The sequence below is a fragment of the Eublepharis macularius genome, chromosome 10 (genome assembly GCF_028583425.1).
Source record: "Eublepharis macularius isolate TG4126 chromosome 10, MPM_Emac_v1.0, whole genome shotgun sequence".
NCBI lineage: Eukaryota > Metazoa > Chordata > Lepidosauria > Squamata > Eublepharidae > Eublepharis > Eublepharis macularius.
In genome coordinates, this window is record NC_072799.1 from 59,792,654 (window position 1) to 59,812,267 (window position 19,614).

Sequence of the window (19,614 nt, forward strand, 5' to 3'; positions counted from 1 at the left end):
AACAAACCCTCTGAGGAAGGATCTTTGTGGCTCTATCCAAAGGTGAAACTAACAAACCCTCTGATGAGTGATCTAGCTAGCTCTGTAGAGAGAGGTGAAATCCAAACTACGCTTCCCGGCTAACATTGTGTCTCCCTTCACTTGAGAGTGTCCTCGTGCAATTTGTCACGTGTAGTTTAGCTCTGAGCTACAACCCATCCCCTTAGCAGCAGCTGGAAAAGGAGGAAGGGGAATTCCTCTTTGGCGTGGTAATGTTCAACTTTATATTGACAGTGAGCATTAAAGGTGCTGAAGTTTGTATTCTGAGCATAGGAAATATTTCTAAATAAATGCTAGGGTTCCCTTCATTATAAGTAAAATGAATGCCTTTTACAGATCCTTCCATTATTTTTCTGTAAGCTCTTAACATTCTTGGATTCTCTTCTTTTTTGACTGTTCGTTCTGATCTGAAGTATTCCAGTTGGGAAGTTCTGGTGCTTTCAGTAGAAGAAAGACACACATCCAGCAGAAGTTGGTGAAAATATATTCAACAACTTCTATGACTGTAATCATACTGGCTCCACAAAATAATCCAAGTTGACCACCTACATCAGCTGCAATGAAAAACAAGTCCACTGTAATTTGGCAGTTCCTTAGTTTACACTGTAACTCTACACAATTTTTGGTAGAAGAAAGTTCCATTTCCATCAGTGTGATATGACTCATGGAGAATGTGTAGAAGACTGAGACTCTATCAAGGACTCTTAGAATTGCCAGGATATTCCCATAGGCTTCAGTGCAACAGGGTTGAAAATGAAAATATATAATGGCATGTCATTTTTCCTTAGAGTTTTCATTTGTTTCTCTGTCTACCTTAATATACAATGTAAGAAAATATGTCTCTTTTAGTAAATTAAATTCTATTGCATGAAAATACCAATAGGGATGGTTATATATCATGACTCATAAAAATCCAACATTCTGTTGCTTGGAAACAGCAAAAGCCAGTGAAAGTGGGGGTGGGCATTGCCACCTGCCCAGCTTTGTGAAGAGGGCATTGCCAGCTGCTCTGCTCCTGATCCTGGCCTGGTGATGGTGGGGGCAGGCATTGCCACCTGCTCCCTGATCCGAACTGGGTGAAGGGGTGGGTGGGCATTGCTTCCTGCTCCATGCCTGATTTCAGTAGGTTGAAGGAGGGGCGGGCATTGCCACCTGTTCTGCTCCTGATCCCATCTGGATGAAGGCGGGGGGCAGGGATTGCCGCCTGCTCCGTGCCTGATCCTGGCCAGGCTTCCCGCCATTGCGCTCTCTCTGGAGGAACGGGCTGCCTTGTCTGGGCTTCCCTCCATGGCAGTGCCCTCTGGAGGCTCACCAGGGTAGGAGGTGAGTTGTCAGGAATACAGTTTGCCTTTTATATAGTATATTTTATACATGCCACAACAAACACAAAGACATGCATGCTAATTCGGGACCACTTACCAAGCAACTCAGATATGCTCATTGCCTTCTGCTGCTGTGTCATTTTGTAATTCAGATCATGATATTTAATGTCAATATAGACAAGGTTATGCCTAGGGATAACACATTATGATTAATACTGTTATTAGTATTTTATTTTTATATTAGACACTGATGTCACTTTAGCCATTTCCATACACTTTGGTTTCATGTCATAAGTCTATCCCACTCATCCTCCAAGGAAGATTAGCTTACTTGGTTGCTCTGTCCTACTTTTAGCCTCACAACTGGGTTCAGTTCAAGGTACTGGCCACCCCATACAAAGACCTGCATGGCCTTGGACCCTCATATCTCGCAGAACTGTCTCTCTGCCTATATTGAGTTATTATGAGTATGACAGCTCTGACAATATGTTCGGGGCCTTCTGCAGGTGCTACCCTGCAAACAGGCAAGGCCAATAACTGCCTGCACGTGTGCTTTCTCTGTTGTGGTCCTCACTGTGTGGAATGGCCTGATCCTGTCATTCCACAAATTATGTAGAGCAGAGATGTTCAGGAGAGGCTTTCTATAAAGAAGGGCCATACTGTAACAGAACAGTAGGTGCTTTATAAAGGGAAAGGGACTATGGCTTATACTATGTTGTATTATCAGTTTGCTGCACATTTCACCCTGTTGTCATTTCATTGTTTTCTGTTGATGTATTCCATTTTTTTCCAGTATATCCACACCTTGTATCATGCCTAACATCCTATGCTCACTGATTTCAGTAATCCTTCTTCTAGTGCATTGTTTGCTATGTTTCCTCTACTGATTGTATCAACCTATACTGTGTTTATTGAATGTCTGGACTGTTATAGATTTACACTGGGTAATCCACTTTGTTTCTATGGGAAAGGCAGACTATAAATATGGTAAATAAATAAATAAAGCTACAACCTTTGTGAACTTTACATAGAATTTTTTTAACTATGTAATAAAGTACCCATGATTCTAATATAGCAAAAGGAAAGGATAGAGTTTAGCAATTAATAGCATACTAAGGGCCTTTGAAGATGGAAACCTGATTCTTGAAAGCTTATAACCTGGAAAATCTTGTTGATCTTTAAGGTGCTACTGGACTTGAACCTTGCTTTTCACATATAATGGGATGGATCCAGGGGTTATTTCATAGAAAAAGAGCCGCAGGAACTCATTAGCATAACTCATTACCATATGCCACACCCCTTGCCATCACCAGAAGTGTGTCATTAGCATAACTGATTTGCATAATCCATACCCCCTGACATCACCTATCCTGGCTGTTTTGGACCCAATCCTGGCCATTCAGTGCCAAAATTGGTCCCAAAATGGCAAAAAGGGGCTGAAAATGGCCAAAAAGGGGCCCAAAACGGTCAGAATTGGGCTGCTGCTGAGCGGGAGAGTGATCCATCACGCGTCATAGGCCCGATCCTGGCCATTTTGGGACCAATCCTGGCTGAAATGGGCCTGATCCTGGGCATTTTGGGCCCAATCCAGGCTGAAATGGTCCCAAAATGACCGAAAATCAGGTGGGGGAGGGCCACTTGACATGTGACCTCTTTGGAGAACTACAGGAACTGTGTTCCTGTGTGTTCCCCCTCAAAATGAGCCCTGGATGGATCTACCCTCAGTATATTCTGTGCACCTATTTTGTACATACCTCTCTGTCCTCATGGGACAGCTTTTCAACTGCCCATTTTCAGCTTCCCATGTCACCCAATACCTTTCCTGAATGTACAAGAACATGGAAAGATGTAGTGTGAGATGGTGCAACAGAAGGGGCATGGTATAAGCAGAAGTGTTTTCCACTAATGCAAAGGCACTTTTGGCTTCAACTCTGACCTGCCTTTTAGATTTATGCATAACAGAGTAGTTCAAAGGTGGAATCAGCTGCCCAGGGAGGTGGTGGGCTCCCCTTCACTGGCAGTTTTCAAGAAGATGCTGGATGAATGTTTGTCAGGGGTGCTTTAGGCTCATCCTGCATTGGACAGGGGGTTGGACTAGAATGTCTGTATGGCCCTTCCGACTCTGTGATTCTCTGATTCTGTGATTTTTTAAAAAATCTGCACATATAACAATCCGGGGCTGGGGGGAGGGTGCAACAACCAGCTGCTTGGAAACCTGGGGATTATACAGATACACATGTTGGAGACAAACCATTGGCTAAAGTAGTGTTTAGTGCAATCTCCTTTTGCTTTGTATTGCTGGAAGATTATTCGACAACAATTAAATAAAACTGGCAACTTTAAGCAGCAAACTCAAATCAAATTAAAATATTGGTAGGGACATACTTATGGGCTAGGATGTTCTTAATCAAAAGTCAGTTCAGCAACAACAGAATTTTGTAGTCTAAGCCAATATCTGAAAATATCCGTAAAGTTTTAAATCCAGAGGCATTAGGTAGTCAAAATTAAATATATAGGTAATATAAAGTTGCCCAAGTTTTAGATTAATTAATGGATTAATTGACTGGGTCATGCCCTTCCATAAAGATATTCTTCTGTAACTCTAATCTGAACATTTTGCATTATAATAATTGTAGTAATCCTGCTAATGGACCCCATGGTTTGGCTTCCTGACATAAATGAGATACTACTGATTCCCATCTTTGGCATACAGCTGTAAATAGCTGAGTTTCTCATTTTATATTTTTGAAAAATCAATTGATGATGCTATTAGAGAATTTATGATGTATACTCATTAATATATTTGCTTGATTCCTGTAGCTTAAACACTTGGGAACAGAAACATTTCCCAGTCATTTGCCATGCTTGACTGAGTAATTACTAGATAGTGCACTGTTTGTGAACAATAAAACATTTGTCAAAAGGAGCTAAATAAAAACAATGCCATGAAATTCTCAAATGCTCAGTAGAGCATTATCCATTATTAAAACTGCACTCCTATTTTTGCAACATTTTTGCATGTATGTAATAAAGGCAAACATAAAAGTATTTTCTACAGGGACACCTAAAGTCATGATAACTAATTCAGCATCAAATTGCAAATCAGGACTGGGAAGCTCAAAGGCTCATAGACTGTTAGAACCAGATAGGAGAGATTTCTTTGGAGATCAGAGGGGCTGTGCCTCCGTGGCTGCGGCTGGAAGCAGAATGCTTGCTTTGCCTGCAGATGCCCCAGGTTCACTCCCCAGCCGCATCAGCTGAAAGGATCTCTGGACATTCTGTAGAGCTTAGCTGGCACCTTTTAGGGCCACTGCCAGTCAATACTTGGGCAATGCCAAACTAGATGCCCCAGTGGTATAACTCAGTATAAAACAGCTTTATATATTCATGTAGGAAGTAATAAGAATGAAGGTATTTGAAATGTTTAATAAATCACTCAGACATTTATTTTGCATCTTGTTTTGATTTTGCATTCATAGAGATTCATGAAATAGCCCATGTGCTATATCATGAATCTATCTGTCATGGGTGCCATATACACATGGAGTTTTCTTTGTATTCTTAAATAGCATACAGAATGAGGATTAATGCAAGGGTTAAATCATTTTTCCTCCAGCACAATGGACCAGACCTGATTGGGGCCTGGATCTTATATTGTTAGGACCTTAGATGGGTAAGGGACAAAGTAGTCTCATACCAACCTAAGCTAGTTGGATAAAATATTATGATCCCTGTAGTGAATTTTACATACTTTGGGATCAACTCATCAGTTAACATCTATTGACTGTAGGCTGTTTCAGTTCGTTAATGAAGGCCATTCATGAGCATGTGCAAACACAGTGCTTGTTACATCACAATTAGGAATAAAGTTACCGTATATATTCTGGGCTTTTGTTCAGTTTTGTAGAAAGAAATTTCAAAGCCTTTTCACTTGCAAAAGTGGAATAGGAGATAGTGGCAGGATAATCAGTTTCCTCACAAGGCACTGGACAAGTGGAATTATGTCTTCCTACTGTACACAGTCCCATCAGTTCTATGTTATCTAGAATGGTGAAAAAGTTAATACATAAATGTATGTAGCCATCCATCGGGGGTGGGGGATGAGGAAATCACTTTTACCCTCTGCAAAGAACGGTAATAACGGTAATGATAACAAATGCTTTAGGAAACAATAGGCTTCATAATTTCAGGAATTTGAGGGGAAACTACATATAAAGGGGAATTTGAGGAGAAACTACATATCCATTCACAGTGAAAAGGATAAAAACTGAATTTTTTTACAATGGGATTTCCAGCAGAAATGCGTTCCTGCCATTCACATTATATTTTTTGTGTTTTTTTATACTGAAATCAAACCTTGTTCTGGATGGGAAAAAGGCTAAACTGAAATTAGTGATTTAGGGCCCAAGCATACCATCACTAGTAGCTGCAAGCATTGAAACTATCAGGGGAAAAGACAGGCATCTTTCCCCCTGGTAAATCTCTGCAAATGATTTGAAAAGCAAGCACATAGATGAGATAGCTAACCCTTACACTACTTTAATTCTCATCAGCTTGGCATCTCAGGCCTGGGCTTGAATCATGTATTAAATTTAAATTTAGGGGTGGGTGGGTATTTCTTCTTATTATTGTTATATTATTTATCTCGTAAGCTGCCTTGAGTTCCTGCATGGTAGAAATAACAACAACAACAAGTTACAGTACTGCAGTCCAAGCTCTGCTCATGGCCTGAGTTCGATCCTGGCAGAAGCCAGGTTCAGGTAGCCAACTCAAGGTTGACTCAGCCTTCCATCCTTCCAAGGTCGGTAAAATGAGTACCCAGTTTCCTGGGGGTAAAGTGTAGATGACTGGGGAAGGCAATGGCAATGGCAAACCACTCCGTAAGTCTGCCAAGAAAACATCGTGATGCTCCGTCCCCCCATGGGTCAGTAATTGGTGCTTGCACAGGGGACTAGCTTTACCTTTAATAATAATAAATATTTTAAGCAAGCAAGAAAACAAACGAACATTATTATGGATTGGATCCTGCTTTTGTGTGATTGGGGCACCAGTCACAGAGCTTGTGTTAAATTCAAACTCTTTGTCTCTGTTGGCCACCTGGTTGCCAATTGCAGACATTTCCACTGCTACAGGCCCATGCAGAAGTTGTGATGACACCACAGCAACACCTACGAATTGGACTCTAATGTTCTGATTGGTTGTTTCTGATTTTACTCACACAATGCAGGAGAAACACACTTGTAAAATCTTTCTAAGTCACACTCTGTTCCATTTCCTTTTCAACCGGTACATAGAATAGATTGGGAAAAGAGAGTGAGAAACAAACAAAAGTATCAAAGCACACATTTGACATCTACTGCTCCATTATCTAGCTGTTCAATAAACGAATCGTGCAATTCTATGCAGAGTTACTCCATTCTAAGCCCATTTAAGTCACTGCAACGTAATATTTTATTTATGCTCACTCTAAACGAAGGTAGCATGTAACATCTGCATGGCATCTGTCAAAAACTCCTTCAAATTTGCATCCAATGGGCATATACCATATAGAAACTCTCTCTTCATAGCAAATGCCTTAACCGACATGATGCGTATTCTTAAGACACAGAAAGTCTACATTTGAAACTAATATCAGAAACTGAATCTGTAATTAGTATGTAATTATCATACCTGATATATAATAATATCTAGCAATCATTATGACCTATAGATTATCCTCAAAATCAAATATATAGAATGAAAATTTGTCTTCTGACTTGCAGTACAATCCTAAACAGAACCACACTCTTCTAAATCTTTTGGAATTAAGGGTTGAGAGTTGCCTCGCTGTTGCTTTAATAGTGTATCCAGAAAGAACTGTCAAAAAGATAACTCCAGAATTGTTGATTCTATTTTCTCATAGGATTTATTTGATAATCACTCATAAAACAAATGTAGCCTTTGCCAAGATATACCACCTGGTAGCATGAATGGTAGGCATTCACATTTCTGTTGTATATGCCGTGCCTTGCATTCTTGCAGACACCCATAGGTGCTGTAGATCTTGTGGTGCTGAAGTTTGATATGCGGGTTGCATTCTCCCCAAGGGTATTCTTGTATAACTGTCTTTAAAATGGAAGAAAGACAGCAATGTGTCCATGACATGCAGTCAGTCATAACATTTTAAAATCTAAAATAAATGTAATTTCAAAATGATGGTGGTCTAATAAATCTTTTGGGTCCAAATAAAAGTGAAATACAAAGCTTTCAATAATCTTGCTTGATGTTCGATAGGACCGATCAGGAGGCCAGCCTGACCAACTCTCTGGAAAGTTAACTACAACTGTCCAGACTGAAGGCCTTTGATTACCCAGACATGCCTGAGTGGATTAAAGTCTCTCTACACGAAACATCTGCCACATCAAGAACATATATTGGGAGATGCAATGATAGCCAGGAAAGGCAGTTTAAAAAGACAGAGCCAGTGGCAGGGCGAAGACATTGGAGCTGTGTGAAGGGGCTGTGAAATGCCAGAAGGGAAACTTCAGCCCATTCTAACCTCTCCGGGTCCAAGCCCAGCTCTGGAAGGCAGCTCCAGCCCATTTCCATTCCTTGCTGCTCTCTGGTTGTGATCCGACTCTGTTTTAGACTGGAGAGATGAAATTGACAGAGCCTTTGGGGAGATGAAGATGAAATTAACAAACCCTCTGTGGAGCAGCCTCCACCAGCTGTCTTTTAAAACTGTACTTCCACACTAACATTGTGTCTCTCTACACTTGACCAACATGCAGCGAGGTGTCTTGTGTAGAGAGACTTTCAGTCTCCTTTGATAAATGAATAGGGAAGACATTCTGTGTAGGAAGGTCTGTGCATGGTTTGGAGCTTTGTGCAAAAATCAATAGCTTGACCAGAATCACTATTTCACATAGCTAGTTTCCTCCTTGCTATTTCCTTGACCTTTCCATGCTCAGAAATTAATTCGTTTTAATCTTGTAAACTGACTGAATCTTTTAAAATGGTGCATATAGTGGTAGATCAATAAATATGATGAAGGTGATTACAAAGGTACTTCAGTTGATTCTTAAATAGCTAGAATTCTCTCTATTACATTTTTATGCCACCCCTTCCTCCAAGGAACTTAGGCCAGGATACATGGTTCTGCCCTTTCAATTTTACCCTCACAACAACCCTTTGAGTTAGGTTATGCCGAGAGAGCTAATGACTGATCTAAGACCACTAAGTGAGCTTTAGGACTCAGCAACAACTTGAATCCAGGGCTGGTTTAACACTCTTCCCTACTCCATCACACTGGAAATACATTATTCCTTCACATCCTACATAAATTCTTACCTTAACCTGGCGGATTGCAGCATGAGCATGCATCCCAACTGGTGTAGATAAGCCCAAACCATCAAACCGAGGCGGTTCTTGGGGTGAATGAATAGCAAAGGTTATACCAGCATCAACAAAACCAAGAGCAGGGTCATCAGTGAACTGTTCCTAAAAGACAAAGAACGGCTTGCTTTTAAAAGTTACAGTAAAATAGAACAATTGTTTCCAAATCAGTTTCATTCATGTATTCCCTTGGAGCTGGGAATTACACAGATGAAAAATAACCTAAAATTGCAATTAACACTACGTAAAATACAGAATTGTAGAGCATTGTCATTTTGTAACACATTTTTATCATACAAATCACCATTCTTTAGAATTGCAGCATGTAACATTAGCAAAGTTTCTGAATATAAATTATACATTTTTTTGCAAGCAGATTCAGTTTACTTGATCATTTCCCCTAGATTTATTTCAGTTCCAACAAAGATAAAACTGCATTAATGGCAAAATAACACCAAACATTTATAATAATTTCAATCCGTTTTCAGCCCTCTAATGGAAAACCATCTTTCCTTTACCTCCACCGCCAGCGCCAGGGTTTCTGGCGCCTGCGGCCACCCTCCTGTGCGCGTGTACGCACGTGCCCCTGGACTGTGTGATGATGTTATCACTTGACATCTTCACGCAGCAAAGCCAGGCCCATTGACCAGTGGGTGGCTGGGGCGGCACGAAGAGGCTGCCCACGTTCTGCACGTTGCCCCAGCCACCTGCCGTGCCTGGCCCGTGGCTGCTGCACCTGGCCGGGGGTGTGTGGCAGCAGTGGCGGTGGTGGCACGGGGCTGGCTGGCTACAGCAGCAGCTTTGGGCCAAGCACGCCAACTCCATGGCGTGTGCCTCCACCCCCAGCACCCCCTCCGGCCCCGCGGTGCCCACCTCACCGCCTCAATGGTAGCGCCGGCCCTGTTTACCTCATAAGCAAAAACTATCAACATCCTTTTAAACATAGAAAAATAACATTGTCACCCTCACTATCATTATTATTAAATAAACTCTTTCTAGATCTACTACAAAGGGCTTATCTGTCTTTTTGCTCAATCCTTTGTGAGAGTGGCAAACATTTTATTTATTTACTTCATTTATACCCTGCTTTTCTCCCCAGTGGGGACCCAAAGCAGCTTATATCATTCTCCTCTCCTCCGTTTTATCCTCTCAACAGCCCTGTGAGGTTAGGCTGGGATGGCGTGACTGGCCCAAGGTCATTCAGCAGGCTTCCATAGCAGAATGGGGATTCAAACTGGGTCTCCTAGGTCCTAGTCTGACATTCTAATGAGTTAACTATATTTAGTTATTCCTCAAGTAAGCACAGAGAACATAAGTAGAGCCTGCTGGATCAGACCAGTGGTCCATCTAATCCAGCATCCTGTTTCACACAGCAACCAACCAGTTGCCCTGAAGGGCCAAACAAACAGAAGCCAGAGGCCACGTCCCTCCCCGGCTGATACCTCCCAGCGTTGGCATCCAGAGGTTTGCTGCCTCTGAATATGGAACAGTCATTGGTTGACCTCTCCTCCATGAATCTGCCAAACCCTCTTTTAAACCATCTATGCTTGTGGCCATCACAAAGTCCACTGGCAGTTAATTCCACAGCATAATTACTCATTGAGTAAAAAAAGTACTCCTTTTTGCCTGTCCTGGCCAACAGTTTCTATTTGCCACCTATTTCTACTAATTTACTTGGAACAGATGGTAGGCTAACTGGCCTGTAATTTCCTGGATCCACTCTGGATTTTAAAAACTGGGGTCATATTTGCTTTTTTCCAGTCCTCTGGCACATAGGCCAGTGGGATTCACTAACAAAATTATGTCTTTGTTTGGGACAGTTACAACTTACTATCTTCTGTCCCATTCAGAATATATCCGAGGCTCTTTGCCAGCTCAGACAAAAAAAATTAATTCCTCACTGCCAACACCTTCCTGAGTTTATTGCAACTTTTAAGTTTATACAGGGCTCTGTTTTACTTTAGGGTTTCTGTTATCCAACCCACCTGTGTTCATGTTCGGATTTTTTTGTTCCTTTTATTCAATGAAGCCCAGAGTTCCATTTAGTGATGCCATCAACATCTCAGCAAACCTGTTCAGCAGGTGAACTTACCTTATTTGATACTCCCAATCAGACTGTGAGCCAATTAGGGATATGTTTGGATTGCATTGAACAATCTGAACAGCTGCCAGACATTAAGTTTGTAGATGCAAAAGCAGACTCCCGGCTAATTGAAGCATCAGCTGGAAGGGAGGTTCTTGTCTATCCTGCCCCCTCAGCAAAGGAACTACACCCTGAAGTTGCAAAAGGGACCTCCAAGCTGGGCTAGGACAGAAGCAAAGCTTTTGGTCTCTGTTGTAAAAGGGAAGGTGGAAAGAGCATCTCAACAAGTTCCAGTATGGGCGATCAGTAAAACCTGAGTTGCAGCTACTGACAGGTGTTTGAGCATGTCTAGGTACCCCCATTTATCAATACTTTACACAGTGCTACATGCAGCAAGTTCTCTTTTCAAGCAGATGTCTCAGTGTGCTTGGTGGCAGGGTCAGCTCAAGACTTTCATATCTAACAGTGCAACCCTAAACAGAGTTACTTGGACTTAAATGGACTTAGAAGGGTGTAACTCTGCTTTGGATTGCTCTGGAAGAGCGTTTTTGATGTTCCACACTGTTCTTAGCCAAGAGAATATATGATGGGTGCCAACATACCAACAGCCTATTGTTTCACTTTCAAAAATTGATTTACAAACTCATTTTTCTGCATATTTGGGAAGTTCTCCAGAGTATTTTGCCTGTGCTTGTTCCTATATTAATGCCGGGGGTGGGGGGCACTTTACTTTTCAAATGTAGTTGCATGCATCTAAGCAAGAAGAGGCTTTCCAATCTTGTTCCTTTATTACATTATATGTCATCACCTGATTTCCTCTGTATAAATGAAATAATCTAAGCAACCTGCCTCATCTTGCACTAAAATTACTAACAGTTATGGTGAGTGAAGCCAGATATCAAGACTATTTGTTGTAAATAAATTTGTTGTAGAGAACTTTGTTTCATGCAGGTTACCCAAAGCTTGTGCTTTTAACCATCAATATTCAGTACTGCAGGTCCAAATATTTTCAGTAGATGGTTAAGTGCAAATTGGATTGACCTGTTTGATGTCAAAAAGCAAACTCAGGCCCCTTCCAGAGACGCTCACTCTTCTTCTTGTTGGAATATTAACATGATTAAAAGTGAAGCAGTTTCCATATTCGGTGAAGACGTGCTCAAAATCCTTCAACAAAGAAAACAAAAGGGAAAACTGAATTAGCTCTCCTAGGGAACAACACAGAAGTTAACTGCTGCGTTATTCTACGAGGTTTACTTCCAGAAAAGTATCTTCAGGACTGCAGCCCTAATCCTGTTAGTGTTTTACTACGTAATGGTAGCTATAGATTTGGATTTACTTTGGGGGAAATGTCTCTCTGCAGTTGCCACCAATAGCACATACTTCCATAGTCTTTTTAGGCCAAACGATGTTTTTCTTCCAGTTAAACTGGCTTTTCATATACCTCAGAAAAATATTTGTTACTGAGAATCCTTCTGTTTCCACTGATCACAGATTTATGAAGCCTCCAGAAAAGTCAATGGAAAATTAATTTTCTCCATGTTAAGGACTGGACTTGGTAAGTTTTAAGGAGATACCTGCTGCTGTATTTTCTGGATGGAACTGCCAGGGCTTTTTTTCAGGTGGAACTCGGTGGAACGGAGTTCCGGAGCCTCTTGACAATGGTCACATGGCTGGTGGCCCCGCCCCCTGATCTCCAGACAGAGGGGAGTTTAGATTGCCCTCCGCACCATGGCATGGAGGGCAATCTAAACTCCCCTCCGTCTGGAGATCAGGGGGCGGGGCCACCAGCCATGTGACCATTTTCTCCAAGGGCAACCCACTGAGTTCCACCACCTCTTTTCCCAGAAAAAAAAGCCCTGGGAACCGGTATACTGCAGCAATGATACAGATGGACCAGTCCACCCTTGCCTGGGAATACTGTTGCAGGGATTTAGGTGAGAAGAGAATGAGGGAAAGTGTTACTCAGAAAGGGCACAGGCACCTGCAAAATGTTAGCCAGCTCAAGTACCTGGTGGGGCTACATGGTAGACCTTGACAGGGGCTGATTTAAAAGTTCTCATTCCTGTTTCCAATCCAAATATTGTTTTAGTTTCACTTCCTTCTACAGGAAAGATTCTACCATTTTTTATTCATTGCACAGTTTCTTTTTGAAGCATCATTGACAGCCAATCTCATATAGTGGTTAGCAGGGCTTTTTTTCTCGGAAAAGAGGGGGTGGAACTCAGTGGTGGAACTCAGGACCGCACAATGATGTCACTTTGGTTCAGCTGGAACAAGGGGGGAGTTTTTTAAAGTTTAAATCACCCTTGGCGAAAATGGTCACAGGGCCGGTGACCCGCCCCCTGATCTCCAGACAGAGGGGAGTTTATATTGCCCTCCGCGGCACTGAGCGGCACGGAGGGCAATCTAAACTCCCCTCTGTCTGGGGATCAGGGGGGCAGGGCCACTGGCCATGTGACCATTTTCAAGAGGTGCCGGAACTCCGTTCCACCATGTTCCAGCTGAAAAAAAGCCCTGGTGGTTAGAATGTTATACTAGGACCTGGGAGACCCAGCTTCAAATACGAGGAGTCTCTCTACACAAGAAGACATCTTTCACGGGGACACTCAAGTGACTTACTTTCTGTGTGGTTTTATATTCAAGTGTACCCTGTCTCCCTAGCGGTGCATGTGTATCCACAATGGGAGAACAAGAGGAGTAAGATTTTCACTTGATCCTACTCATGTAAGATGTCTTGAGTAAAGAGATTCTCAGTCTGTTAGTTTCACCGGGTGACCTTGGGCCAGTCACACACTGTTACCGTAACCAGCTCACAATGTTGTTGTGAGGATGAAATGCAGGAGAACAATGGAAGCCACTTTGGAAGTCCCCACCGGGGAGAAAGGCAGGGTATAATGAAGTAAATAAATAAATAAATATGTACATTAATAAAAGGGCATTATACATATAAATGATATATGGTATAAAGTTAGTGTTATTCAACCTTTTTCCCATGGAGAAACCTTTAATTTAATTTTTCATATCCCAAGGAACCAGTACCTAAGAGAGCTGCTGTAGCATAGTGGTTAAGTGGTTGGGATGTGAATCAGCATTCTGCTGGTTTGAATCCCACTCCTGCCATGAGCTCAGCAGGTGGCCTTGGGTAAGCCACTCCTCTCAGCCCCAGCTCCCTAGCTGTATTGTGGGGATGATAATAACACGGACTTTGTTCACTGCTCTGAAAGGTCATTAATATGTCTAGAAAAGTGATATATAAGCATGTTGTTGTTGCTGTTATTATTATGTTTACAGGCTAGAACAAGTTGATGGCAAGGAGTGCAATTCAATTATAGCTGAATTAATGTCAAGACAATTTATTTGTAAAGAGCTGTTATACACACACACTCACACACTTGCACACACAAATAAACCTACATAACCTTAATAACAATGCTATTTCAATGGATGTTTTGAATTTTTTGCTGTATTTCAAAATTTGAATTTATTTATTCCACAAATTATACAAGAATTTGATGATGTCCCGAGGACCCCCATGGTTCCACAGAACCCTAGTTGGGAAATACTGCTGTAATTTCTGCCTAAAACCATACAACATATACATACAGTACTGACAAATCTACAAAATCAACAGCTCAAAGACCGGAATTGATACTCCTGATGAAAATGTAAACGAGAACAAACAAACAAAAAAAATCAGGAACACTCAGCGCTTTTTTTCAGCAGGAACGTGGTGGAACAGAGTTCCAGAACCTCTTGAAAATGGTCACAGGGCTGGTGGCCCTGCCCCCTGATCTCCAGACAGAGGGGAGTTTAGATTGCCTTCCGCACCGCTCAACCGCTCAGCAGGAACGTGGTGGAACAGAGTTCCAGAACCTCTTGAAAATGGTCACAGGGCTGGTGGCCCTGCCCCCTGATCTCCAGACAGAGGGGAGTTTAGATTGCCTTCCGCACCGCTCAACGGCATGGAGGGCAATCTAAACTCCCCTCTGTCTGGAGATCAGGAGGTGGGGCCACCAGCCATGTGACCATTTTCTCCGAGGGCAACCTATTGAGTTCCACCACCTCTTTTCCCAGAAAAAAAGCCCTGGGAACACTCAAACATAGCTGTGATCCAGCATGGGTAATCCCATTCCTGCCCTTCAGACATTGTGCATTCCCATTCCCACATGGAACAAATTCTATATTTATTCATTACAGTTTTATCTTTCTTAGGGCCAGGGTAGTAATTATCTTCTCACAACAACCCTGCGAGACAAGCTAAGTAAGGAAATTGCAACTGGCTTAGTGAACAAAATGCCTTAATAGATTTGAATCTGGATATTCCCATTCTAAGTCCAACATTTTAGCAATGCTTAAGCACACTGTGTTGGTCCAAAATGACCATTTTTTTCACGTTTCCTCCCATTCATTCCACAACGTCCACTTTTCCTCTACAATATAATAAAAACATAAATATTACCTGTGGGTAACAAGGCTTCCCAAAAAATTCACATTCCAGCAATGTGCTGTTGTTTAGATAGAAACCATTATTCCTGGTAAATTCTTTGATGCTGAAATTTTGATTCCCCTGAAGAAAATCTGACAGCTCCTGGCCAAACATGCCCCAAGTGTTAAACCAATGAAGGACACCAGAAACTATACTCCATAGGAAGAAAATGATGCTCAAGTTAGCTACAGCTTGGGTTTGGAACCTGTCAGAGCAAAACAAAAAAGCTGCATGAGTTCTATATTCTCCAATTTTAGACCCTTAGGTTCTTAAAACTCTTTCAAATAATGAAATAAGGAACACAGGGCAGGCATTTGGACACAGTGTTGCTCAACAACTATGTTGTTCACATTTAATTTTTTATTTACATTATTTATAGTCTGCCTTTCTCACAGAGACTCAAGGCAGATTGCACAGTGTGCGTTAGTATAGTCAATTTCAAGGATATTTCAATAAATTTAATGGGGTAGATAAATACAAATCTGCAAAGATCGAAAACCAGCAGAAATCCAGTATAGAATTGAAGAAGTGCTGAAACAGAGCGTAAGCAATTCTAAGACTGACATAGTAAACGACATAGAACTACCCAGTAGGATCATACTTAAAGCAACACAGTACGTAGTAGCACACAATGGTAAAGTCCATGGTCCCTATCCCTTTACTGGCGCATCTCTTTGAGACCACTTTGTTATAATACAGCCTTCCTATCTGAGTAAGAAGTCCTCTTGAACAATTCAGTTTGGCATAGTTTGCAGATGGCACGGATCTAGGTGACCAGATTGACCATGTTGTGGTAGGGGGCCCTCTTCCAGGCTAGACTGAGGTTGTAGAAAGCATTTTTTGCAGTTCCCCTGACTTGCTTTTCTAGCAGTGGTGCTAGATCCAGTATAATCCTTAAGCTCTTAACTAAGTCTGCAAAAGTGAGACACACTTCATTGAAAGTGGAGAGTAAAATGTCCTTCAAGATCTGTCTTCTCATCGAGCATAATTTCCATCTTGTCTGGGTTCAATTTCAATTTGTTAAGCTTCAGCCTTTTGACAATAACAGTCAGGTAGCGATCCAAGATTTCTACTGCATCCCACTGTGATTTAGATAGTGAGATATAGAATTGGGTGTCATCTGCATATTGATGGCAATGGCATCCAATCTCATAGCTACAAATGAGTTCTCCTAAAGGCTTTACATAGAGGTTGAATAACATGGGGGATAAAATTTTGCCCTGTGGAACCCTGCAAGATAATTCCCACTTTGGAGATAGCTGGTCTCCAACAGCAACCCTCTGAGTCCATTTCATGAGAAACTATTTAAACCAGTCCAAGGTATATCCTTTGATACCCACTTCTGCCTCCAAATCCCTCAACATGATGGCATGGTCTACTGTATCAAAAGCTGTGAATAGACCAAGGAGAAGCAATAACAAAGCATGGCCTTTGTCTATATTCAGATGGAGATCATCCACTAAAGCTACTAGTGCTGTCTCCCCATAGCCTGGCCTGAATCCAGGGTCCAAAGCACCAGAACTATCCAAGAAGGCCTGGAGTTGATCAGCTCCTGGTCTCTCAATCACTTTGCCCAGAAAGGGCAGATTAGAGACTGGGAGATAACTGGCCATGTCATTGTTGTTCTGGAGATGGTTTTTTAATTGAGAGGTTTCATGCCTGAGAAGAAAACAGGGCCAGAGGAGGTGAAGTGTGACTTACCTGTTCAGGTTACAAAAAGTTACAGCAGGAAACTCAATATTTTCCACATATTGAACAACTACTGATGTTGTGGTGGGCCAGCTGAAGTAGTTGATGAAACGATTGGAGATCTGCCAAGCAACAAGAGCAATGGATCCCAAGACTACCAACATCCACAGCACCTTACGTGTCTTGCTCTGGGTCCGAACAATATTGTGCATCCCGTGGAATGAGGTAGAAGTTGCAAATTCATAATCATACTTCTTTCTTTCTTCCAGGGATGGCAATTGTTTTGTTGTCAAATACAACTTTGCTTTCCCCAACAAACCTTGATATTTGATAGAAGAAAAAATCAGTTACATAAAAGTTCACTATAAAAGCAAGTGACAGGGATCCTTCAAGGTGCATTTGGCATTTAATAAAGTCAGCTCTCAAAGCATTGCTGGTGTGCTGACAATGTTATCATTTTCATGCCAATATTTCTATGTATGTGTCTCCAAATCCAAATCGTGAATATGTCTCCAAAGAAGCACTGCCTTGGAAGTAAATGTCCGGATGTATCAAATTAACGGCAACTGTTCAACAATTGTGCAAAAAAATTTATATGGCATAATCGTTGTGGAATATCTAATGAAAAATCCTATTTTGATTCTCTGAGTTAAAACAGTATCAGCTAAAACATTTATCAGCTAAGAGAAGTGACACTTATTGTAATTTACCCATTCCATTTAAATTATATACTTATTTCAAGTTGTAGTCTCCTTATCCCTACAAATATATTGGTTTTACTAATATCTCCAGAAAATAACTATAATCAAAGCCCTCCTACCAAAACAGTACCACTTAAGACAATTAAAAACACTCACCATCTTAGAGTAAAATTTGTTGTTACTCACCCTGGCTGTGAAAACCACTTAATTTTCTGAGCCTCTCCATTGGACACATATTATTTAATAGAGGAGTTGCAACTATCAAGCAGTTATATTTCACCGCAAGCTAACTGCTTATATTAAGAAGGAAGGGGCGGAGATTATAATAAATACCACATCCAAGAGCAATTTACAATCTCCTGTTGCTACGTTCTTTCTAAATAGCACAGGCACATTTTTAAAAAATAAACAAAAAGACCACATTAATGAGCTTAAGTGTACATACTATAAGGCAGATAAAAACAGAAAGCCACACATGTAGCTAGCTGCCTTAGACTCTGTCACACCGTTGGTCTATCAAGGTCAGTACTGTCTACTCTGACTGGCAGGTGACACGGCAGGGCCTCACGTGAAGCTGTTTCCCATCACCAACAATACTATTACTGGAGATTCCAGTGACTGAACCTGATTTTCTGCCATTGAGCCACTGTCCTACTGTAAAGAGTCACTAGAATTTAAAATTAATCAAAGAAGAAAAATGCTAACCAGGAAGAATTTTTTTCTTCTCTCTGTGGTATGTGGGCTGTTGGACACTGAAATATAGGAGATTTTGTTTTTCCCTTTAAGTATGAGAATAACCATCTGTTTGTCAAAGCTGCCACTGCCTTTGTTTATCCTTCTTTTGCCATGAGTATTGTGTGTGTGCAAAGTGCTGCCACTGCCTTATGGTGCCCCCATAGGGTTTTGAAGGCAAGAAATGTTCAGACATGGTTTGCCATTGCCTGCCTCTGTGTAGCAACCATGGACTTCTTTAGTGGTACTTAGCAAGCTACCAATGTTTGGATTCTAAGGAGAAGAAACATGAATTTTGGTAAATCCTCTAGACATGATTTTGTGCAGCCAGTCAAATCTGGCACCATATTTGTTCAAGTGAGAGCAACTGGTTCTGCAAATATTGCCAGGGAGATCTTAGACAATCAGATATCATGAACTGAATGCGATCAGTCACAGTGGAATACATACAGATGGACATGGAAAGGGGTGGGGTGGGTGTTGTGCACCCAATGCCTGCATGTGCAGGCCCTGATGAGGCAAATAATGCCTCCTCGTGTCATTTTGGCTTGGGAAAATGGCACGGGGGAAAGCAGGAGATCCTATGGACCTGATCCTTTTAGCTCAAACATTGATTGTAGTTGATCTGCCAAAATATCACAGTCAATTATATCAAACGTGGCTGATAAGTGTAGAAATATCAACAGAGATGGATTGTCCGCATCCATTATCCTACTGTACCTGGAGATCATCCACCAAGGCCTTTTCCAGGGGCCGTTTCAGTCCTGAAACCCAGTCTGAAGCCAGCATGAAATGGGTCAAGGACAGATGTTTCATGCCTGCAGTTCCTTCACCACAACCCACTCAGTCACTTTGCCCAGAAAAGGGAGATTGGCCACAAGAAGAAAATTGCTCATATCCCTCTTATCCAAAAACAATTTCTTAAGAAAAGGTTTAATCACAGCTTCTTTCACCCTGAAAGAAGGACATATTAATAATCTTCCCCAAAGAAAGTTTTTCTTGACATAGTTTTAATAGCCAGGATGGGCAAGAAGCGGTTTTCACAACCCAAAGGAATCATAACCACAAGCATTCTGTCACTAACAGTCAGTGAAATCAACCTGAAAATATCCCCTCAATGCCTTTAAATACATTTTAAAAAACATCCATAATATCCAGCCTGGAGATTAGTTCTGGAGAACTTGAAAG

General features: G+C 41.5%; 1 protein-coding gene across 1 annotated transcript in view; it reads right to left on the reverse strand.

The window, feature by feature from the left end:
- Positions 1-402: 402 nt before the first annotated feature.
- Positions 403-19,614, reverse strand: part of ASIC5 (acid sensing ion channel subunit family member 5) — a 28,715-nt gene continuing 9,503 nt past the window's right edge. The window contains exons 2-10 of the mRNA XM_054989647.1: positions 17,006-17,312; positions 15,278-15,509; positions 11,860-11,982; positions 8,691-8,840; positions 7,319-7,466; positions 6,580-6,636; positions 5,235-5,403; positions 1,459-1,550; positions 403-593 (exon numbers count right to left, since the gene is read on the reverse strand). Of these exons, the coding sequence (XP_054845622.1) occupies positions 403-593; positions 1,459-1,550; positions 5,235-5,403; positions 6,580-6,636; positions 7,319-7,466; positions 8,691-8,840; positions 11,860-11,982; positions 15,278-15,509; positions 17,006-17,312 (1,469 nt within the window). The remainder of the gene's footprint in view (positions 594-1,458; positions 1,551-5,234; positions 5,404-6,579; positions 6,637-7,318; positions 7,467-8,690; positions 8,841-11,859; positions 11,983-15,277; positions 15,510-17,005; positions 17,313-19,614) is intronic.